This window comes from Cryptomeria japonica, chromosome 7 (genome assembly GCF_030272615.1).
Source record: "Cryptomeria japonica chromosome 7, Sugi_1.0, whole genome shotgun sequence".
NCBI lineage: Eukaryota > Viridiplantae > Streptophyta > Pinopsida > Cupressales > Cupressaceae > Cryptomeria > Cryptomeria japonica.
The window spans coordinates 216,900,292-216,909,667 of NC_081411.1; the positions used below are offsets into that span (position 1 = coordinate 216,900,292).

Here is a 9,376-nt window from a genome sequence, read left to right on the forward strand (position 1 = left end):
GTTGCCCAAGCACCCTTGTGACCCAACTAACAGGACCTTGGGGAGCACAAATTTCGTAATCCTAGCTCTTTTTCAGGAGAGGCTCCGAATTCGCGAAGCCTGTATGTAGGTGAGTATAAAAGGCCCATCAACACCTTGATTTTGTAGTGTTGTAAATTGCACCCAATGCGATTCTATGTTGCATAAGTGTCTTTTCTTTATGTTGATTAGAAAAATCCTTCATCTCGTTTGTTTTTTTGTTCGCATGGCTTGCCTTGTCAATGTTGGTTTTGGCCTCTTCCTATCTTCATTGACTATTTGACTCGTGGGCACTAGCACACTGCGGAGATGTCCACACATCGTGCTAGTGTCTCATGAATATGTAGAATGAAGGTGGACATTTGAGCATTCTATCTATGATTGGCAGAGCTCATAACACCTCTTCCTATGCTCACTAACATTGATTTTACTTTCAACATGCATATTTTGCCCTTAGAGCTTCATTTTCACTCTCCAAAATATTGTATCAAGCTTTGGAGATTCAAATTGCTTTCTCTCACTCTCTTGATCATTTTACTTACAACTTTCAGTACTCTTGGCTCCATTGCATTCTTTTTTTTCTCTCGTGCTGTGATATTTGTACTTCGAATTCTTACTATCACGGTGTTGTGGCAAGGGTTTCAAATTCTTCTTCTTCTTTCAAAAAGTCTTTCACTTTTGCTGCAAAAGGGGAGTTTCTTTTCCTCTTTATATCTCCATTTAACATATTTATTTGTGTCTTCGTTTTAATTCCATTATCATTTTCTATCTATCTATCTGGTTGTTCATGGAGATAGAAATACCAAAGCAGGGGTTTGACTATGGCAAACCTCTAAATGCAGCCCCAACATTTTCTTCTCTCGTTTGTGTGTAGGTTTTGCTAGAGGAAGAGTTGTTGTGTTGGAAGCTTCAAGCATGGGATTGTTGTAAGCTTGTTATTTCTTTCATCTCTCGTTAACATTGTTATTTCACTACAATTATATTATTCAAAACATCTTAGATTTTGCAATTCAGTTATTCTATACTTTCTGTGTATGTCTTTGTGTTATGTCTGTATGGGACCTTAGTGTGCCACACTATTGTCCTAGACCCACGCATGCGTCCTCTAGAAAAGACTATGTAGAGGTTACTAAAGAGTCTCTATGAATTGTCCTTTCAAGTTTAGTAGTTTGACAAACCTTCTATCCATTATATTCCACTTGTAGGTTTGGGTAGTTAGTAGTTTATATCTCCTGGCTCACCAAAGTGCAAGTTTAGTGAGGTGGAGTAGGCCTATTTGTTCCTCTAGGTTTTCATCACCTTGAGGGTCCCAAATTTCCTCCTCCATAGGCTTAACGAGGGACCATGGAAAGTTAAATTTTGGTGTTTTGGCACCTCGTGGTGAGGTAAAGTTGTAGGATTTTATGTTGTTCTTGGTTGAGATGCTAGCTAGAAGGATATTTCCTAGCACCTATGGTAGTCTCAGGGTATGACCTTGAGGGTTTTTTTATGCTCTTTTGGACCATGTGGTTGGTCCCTGCTTTAATTGTAATGGCAACTAGTGAGAGTTGTGGTTTTGTGGCCTAGACTTGGAGAGATTTGAATGGTCATTCTTGTGTGTTTATTATGTTTGAAGGATTAAGCACTTGAGGTTTTCCCTATCCTTGGCTTTTGAAAGCTTAAAAAAATAAGCCTATTCCTAGGGTGGAGGGTGTAATTTATCTCCCATTCTTTTTTTTGAGATGTGTGTATCTCAATGATGATCTAGTTTTGTATCTATAGATGTTGGGTTGCAAGTGTATGGTTATCTCTATGGCTTATGATGTATGGGACCATTGGTCATTATTGTGACTACACTATAATTCATGTGTGTATTCTTTATGCCTAATTGCTTGTGAAGACTTGATGTGCTTTTGTTTATGATATTTTATGTCATGTGAGTGAAATGATGTCATGCTCAATTTTAATCATGCTTTGAGCTAATGATGTTCTAGATATTGTTAAATGTGGATTTGATGTGAATGTGAACTAAATCTAATTAAGACATTAAAATACATGTTGAGATGAAACAATAATTTGATTTGAGTTCTGATGGTTGGATGTCACTATTAATGTTAAAGCTAAATGATAATATATTTTAAATTAGTTAAATGCAATGAATTAATGTTATGTGATATTTTATCCCATTTGGAAAAGTTTTATGCGCTTCAACTATATGTATGTGTATATGTATATGTATATACATGCATACATACATACATACATACATACATATATACACATATATACATATACCTTTGAACTCTTTTGAGTCACGTAGGTACTAGGTATTGACTCCACCATAGGTCTTAGCATACCCTCCTTGATGGTGGTTAATAGGAGATAACACACTAGCCAAGTTGTCGCTATAACTTATTCGTCGTACTAGATCAAGTATGGTTCTCTAGGTTTTTGCCATTACATACCCCAACTACCACAATTGGTAATGTCCAAAAAGCCTTTTTATCCCCTTGTGGTCAACTAGTAAAGAGTTTTTGCACATTTGTGTTTATTTGCATTTTGTTATCAATATTAATTATGGAAATGAATTTAATGGTTTTTATTGAAAATATTTAAAGGTGGAAATATGTCTTATGTGTATTCAATTTAAAGCATGTTGCATAATTAGGCCATTCGAATAATTATGGTTTTAACTTGATCTCCTATACACCACCTCCTTTCTCTAGGTTTTCTAAACCAATATTAATGTATTTAAAATTATAGTTTTTAAAACTTTTATACTTTTTTAATGTAAACTTCCTTTATTACCCTTGTACTTCATTGAATCCCCTTTCTCCTAGGGTTTTCTGATCATATTTACATAGTTTGTCTTACATGACCCTAACCCCCCCCCGGAAATAGGAATTAAAGTTTATATTTTGTGCTTATTTCAAATGTTCTATACACTTGATATTGTTGTATTTCATGATAATCTCACATCCATTTATCAATATGTTTTCTAGATGGCACACTCCTTGTCATATATGTTGTTATGGTACATTATACATAATCCTATAGGATTGGATTTTATTCTTGTTATTTGGAATTTCCTATTTATGATCATTGCCCTAGTATTAAATATTGTATTGATTATATTTTTTTATCAATATTTGTATTTTTACATATTATATACTTACATCTTCTATTAATTTGGATTCAATATATCAAATGATGAATATAAATATAATGACATAATTATAATTTATGATACTATTTCTATATATTGTGATGATCTATGTCCATGGATCCATGTTATTTTAATATGCCAACATATTTTATACATTATGGTGTGTTTGAACATGATGATCATTTTTCTACACTTCATGTGACCAATATGGATGTTAATGGTAGTTTGTCACATTGTATACTCTTATTGTGATGTTATACATATTGATCTAGTATTTTATTAGCTTCTAATTTTGCTTTTATTGATGACTCATTACATTTTCATACATTATATAATGATATTATGAGCCTTGGTCAAGAATCATTACATGATAATTATGATATTACAAATAGATATTTGTAAGTAAAATGATTTAGACTCACTTAGTATGAACATTTCAATGATGACATCTTACTTAATAGTGATCTTATATTATACTTGAGTTGTTAAGTTTTATAATGTAGATATCTTCAAAATTTGGATCATGTTCCAAAGACTACTTTTCTATATATATAGTTCACATTTAGCATAGAATTATCTTGATGTTCTCTTATGCTAAGATATATTTTGATCTCCTTGTTCTCCCACTATCCACATGGATTATACATACTACTTTTCATCATAATACATCTTATGTTTCTTAAATATGTAATATAGAGGATAAAATACAAAATAGAAGATATACAATATTTCTTAGATAATTTTTTATTTTATTTTCCACCATCTTTCATGTTTACCATGTTCCCACTTGGGTAGTAGTTTTAATTTCCCTTTTTCCTTACTTGGCATATTTATTTATGTTCTTTCCTACAACCTCTCTATGTACCTATTCTATATTTACCATTTTGTTGCTCACTTGCACTTTCTTTCATAGCCATTACCATTATATCATATTGATTATTATTTTGCATTCTATAGTTATGATGAATAATTTTCATTAGAATTCAGGCTTTTCTTATTCCTCTAGATATCAAAATGAACTTTATCACATTTAATGATTATATAGTTATCCTACTTTGATACATAACATTGTACATTAATCCCATTGTGTTATATTTATTCCAAGAGTTACATAAAGTAAACCTGTATCAACACACCTCACTTTCTAGAACCAATTGGTACATTTACGTTACTAAATCTTTATTAAAGAATTCTACATCTTTTTCCTACACTAACATTTCCACTCCTAGAATTTTCTTAACTTCGGTGAAACATCATGTGCCTCCCCCACATGATCCAAATTTAGATTATTTTTCCATGCCCTTAGACTAGGTGTAATCATGCCTTCCAAATTTAGATTATTTTTCCATACCTTAAAAATAAGAGGAATCATGCCTTCTCCTTAAATAATAAGTTTTCAAAACTACATCCTTGCACTTGAGGTTATCACGCCCTTTCCTTCATGTATTATGTGTTCCTATTGCCACATATTTATATTTTTTTTTTTCTTTGTAGGGATGGTGGAGGATGGAAGAATGTATCAGTACTTCCCCTATTGTTGATATGTACTATCTTACCCATTCAAGGGTAACTATCTATACATGTACTTTGATGATCACATAATCACCTATTAATTCCTTATTCTTTTATGCATATCTATCAACATGATGTATATTAAAGATTATCACATGATTCCATTGTAATATTTAGGGCTATGATACTTAATTATTAGACTTTGCCTATGAGTTTAATGATACATCATTCAAGTTATACATGGAGGGTATGTGTTCCCCTGTTCACAATAGAGATATTATTATCATAAATTTTTAGATGGGGGAATCTTTATAAGATTCTAGTTCATGGTTGTGAGGTTATCCTCATGGTCATGGATTTGTCTCACTCAAATTTTATTTTTTAAGTTCAAATGTGATGGAATTCCCACTATTACCCTTCTTTCTTAAGAACAGTTCTAACTATAATTTTACATGATATGTTGCTATAGCTTTGTAATTATAGTTATTAAATGAGTTCATTCTAAATCTAAGGAATAGAGTGAATATTTTGATTATTTTACTTTACATACTTCAATTGATACATTAAAAAGAATCTAGTTTTGTAAAAACATGTTTAGAACATATGCTAGATTAAAGTTTTTTTTCCAATTATTTGTAGAGATGCATGCGAGTTTACCTAAGAGAAAATGTCCCTTTATGTCATTCTAACAACCCCAAAAAGATGTTCATGAATATTGCTAGTTTGCACAAATATTAAAAAACAAAGAAAAACTCAAGACATGTTAGGAAGAAAAGAAATCTATAGACAAGTTCATGATACTATATTTATAAAGTCTAAATACCAAACTTATCTCTAAATAGTGTCTAGAATATTCTAATTCTAAGGTGATTACTCTAGGTTAACATTTGGTGTTCCATAACTAGAGGCTTAACAAATCCAGATGTCCATTAGTCTTTATGCATTCTCCAGATATTTTAAAATTAACTAAACTTGTTTTCTATGTACATTCCTACAACTTCCAATTACTAAGATCATCATAGAAACTTCATAATTAGTTTAAATTAAATATATTTTTCTATAAGTATGTTATTAAATAATCTAAAATGTTTTTTTTTTCTTTAATACATATGCAATTATATAAAAAATATATTATAAGGTAATAATAGATGTTTATTTTTATTTCATAATTAAAAAATATATATTCAAGATTTTCACTATTTTCTTTTATTCAAATTGTAAATATCAATATAATATATAATTGAATTAATTTATATTACCCATTTTAATTATTTTATCCACCTTAATAAAAATTGTTATATCAAGAGGTATTATATAATGAAATACATAATAGATGAATACATTGAATAAAAATGGTGGATTGGAAAGGAGTATAAAAATTTAATTTAAAGTACAATAAAATAAATTAATATTATAATATAAAATAGTATTATTTTATTATACTCCATAACATAAAAGGTGAATAAGTTATCATCAATAGGGATTGAAGGATCCTCCTATATCAATAGGATATATAAATATTTACATAAAAATATATAATTCTTTACAACTATACTAACATACCTATCTTTAGATTAATCTAAAATATGCACGAGTTTTAAATCATTTTGTCATATATAAGATGAATAGATGTCTCGTGAAAACACCTCATTACATATTTAAAAGAGACTTTTTTAAAGATAGATAAGCTAGTTATATATTATATCATATACAAGAATTTAATAAATAAATTACATAAAATGTTATTACAATTTTTTTAATGCAAATACTAATCATCATATAATCTTTGATAAATAATTAGTATATTTAGCTATTTTATAAATATATTTAATTTTAAATATTTTAACACAAATTTTAATAAAATCATGTAAAATTATTATTGTTATATTATTCAAAAAATTATTTCTCTAATTATTTAAAATTTGTCTATTATTCAATTTCTTTTAATTACTATATTTGATTAGATATAACTTATTTTTCTACAATTTATTTAGATCATACATATTTCAATATTATAATTTTAAGTGATTTTAGAAACACTCTAATAATTTTTCAAATATTTACTCTTATCAAATTAAAAGTACTTATGATTAATTTTTTCAATATCTAATAATTGGTTAAAATATTTAATTTGGTATTTTAAAATTAAATATAAAATAAAATTATATATATATATATAATGGAAAGTTTTTAAAGGATACGCGGAGATTGTTATGTTTAGCTTTACATGCAAGCCACCATCCAGAGAAGTTAGACCACGTCCTTTATAAATATCGGAACCACTAGCATCGACGGTTATGAACACATTTCTAGATTTTTCTAAACTTTTTAGATTTTTAATAATCACAGAAACCACTAGTAGTTTAGAAGAGATGGTTATGATATATTTTTCTATGGGATCTACAAAACTACTATAATTTTCTGGTTTGTAATGTTCTCTCCTTTTACTAAACTCAGACATGCAGTTACCAGTCACTATCAATCCATCTATGAAATGAAGAGAATATACACAAAATATATCTTGAAGAATAAATATACAGTAAATAAAGATGGAATATATCTTACTTGTTACAATGAGAAGAGTTGAAAGCATCTCCTCCCTCACAAAATCCTCTCCATGTGCTTGGAATAGGAGGCATTCCATCATCCTTAAAGCTTTCACACTCTGGCCAAATGCCTGCAATATACACATTCATAAACTGCTTAGAAAAATTCTGACTCAGAGAAATATATTACAGAGCAGCCCACTTTAATTCTGATTTCATATTCTATAATCAAAATCTTTCTGATTCCATATTCTATAATCAAAATCTTTCTGATTTCATATTCTATAATCAAAATCTTTTTATCTTTTTTTGTAATAGTATAACTGTGTATTCATGCATTTATAGGTACCTGAGTCTAGGAGCCCAACAATTGTATCTTGCCCATAATTTGCCCTCTTCCACAAGCTACTAGAAGATGGGCCATCTGCTTCATGTTTTCCATCTGATATGCCTAAGAACCTCCATGACCTTGTTGTGTGCATCCTCCTCCTTTTGCTTGGAAATACAGATATGACCCCTTCCATCTCTGCATTCACAAATTGTTATAATCAATGTAGATTTCTTGAAATTTCAGAGTTCATATCAAATACTTGGGCAGAAGTATATATTGCTACCTGAGATGACAGAAGCTTCTTCACTAGAAAGATGGGCTGCAAAGCCATTGAAGCCATGCTTGTAACTATATAGCAATGATTCTCTTGCTTCATCAACACTGTCCAAGCCCAAAACATCACATTACATGCCCTAATATCAGTACATTAATAGCTTTGGTGCATCTATTATACATTAAACAATGATAGAATTGTGCTGAACCAACCTTTTCTTGACAGAGGCAAGCATTGAATGATGCATATCAATGACCTCCTCTGGTTGCAAGCCCCCATGGTCACCTGAATACACAATATAAACCTGACAATCACAGAAACCATGATTAGAACACTAGAACCGCCATGAATATACCAACATCGAATGAATATATCAACATCGAATAAGTATGTATAAACCAAATCAGATCGACCAACACATGTAAACTACCTCACATTCGATGATCTATTTACTCATAGACCATGATTAGAACACTAGAACCTTCATGAAATGAATATAAAGATAGTACACCCACCTCCTTAGATGAAGCAGAAACCAAGAAGAATGCAAGAAACTCCAATATAATCATGACCACAGCCATGGCTAGATTTAACCAATGCTTGAACTCCCTAGACCCATCTTCTCTTATAAGATTTCTCTTAGAGGATTGAATGCTACAACTTGTAGGACACGTATCATCATGGGAATAGCATCTTGGAGAGAACATGGAAAAAATAACACAAAGGATATATATTATAATCAGGAGAAACTCAATGACTTAGACCCTTCATTTTATTATGTATATCTCACATAAAAGTCAAGGATTTTATATAAAGTTTATAGCTGGTTGGGGCCTCCAATCAACAAGGAATGCTTGCTCATTACATGACATGAAAGTGACATGTATTGAGGGACACCATGATTTGTATTATTATTTCAAAGGTGGTATCTAGAAGTGGAGTCCTTGTGGACCACACCCAATACAAAATCTGATTTGGAGGTCACTTTGTACATGTACATGGGGACAAGTTTTGAATGGTATTCTTTACTTTTTTTCCCTTAGAGTAGGTAGTGTATTAAAAGATTAAACAAACTTATATGCAGCAACTTTAATAGATGCTCACACAGCAGCTTTAGACCTGACATACATACCTAATTCATTATATATATGCTAAGTTTTTAGTTTTTTTATATGGATTTCACATTTACACCATGAGCAATTGGTTGTTTGTGCTGGAATATAAGTTTGTTTATATCAAATCTGGTTTTGTCAATTATGTGCCCCTCTCTTAGAGCATCAAAGACCAAAGACAACCCAGTAAGGATCTAAAGTTTTTCTTCCTGTCCTGTCATTTGTCACTAATATGTACGATTCTTATAAGCAAATGACAGAAGTTTTCATCATAATCTGTGGCATAATAAGGACGGTCTGCAATTCATCATATCGTCTTTATTTATTGAAAGCATAAATACAGTTACTGACTAAAAGTATGGGAAACTATAAAATAAGGGAAGCTTCATTCATTGTTCTATGAAATTTTGAAGTGTTAGTAATCATGTAAGATCATTT

General features: G+C 30.4%; 1 protein-coding gene across 1 annotated transcript in view; it reads right to left on the bottom strand.

Moving 5' to 3' along the window:
• Nucleotides 1-8,418, bottom strand: part of LOC131074339 (subtilisin-like protease SBT5.6) — a 98,758-nt gene extending 90,340 nt beyond the window's left edge. Inside the window, exons 1-5 of the mRNA XM_059207952.1 lie at nt 8,342-8,418; nt 8,039-8,130; nt 7,836-7,933; nt 7,571-7,747; nt 7,241-7,352 (exon numbers count right to left, since the gene is read on the bottom strand). Of these exons, the coding sequence (XP_059063935.1) occupies nt 7,241-7,352; nt 7,571-7,747; nt 7,836-7,933; nt 8,039-8,130; nt 8,342-8,407 (545 nt within the window). The 5' untranslated portion in view covers nt 8,408-8,418. The remainder of the gene's footprint in view (nt 1-7,240; nt 7,353-7,570; nt 7,748-7,835; nt 7,934-8,038; nt 8,131-8,341) is intronic.
• Nucleotides 8,419-9,376: the final 958 nt, after the last annotated feature.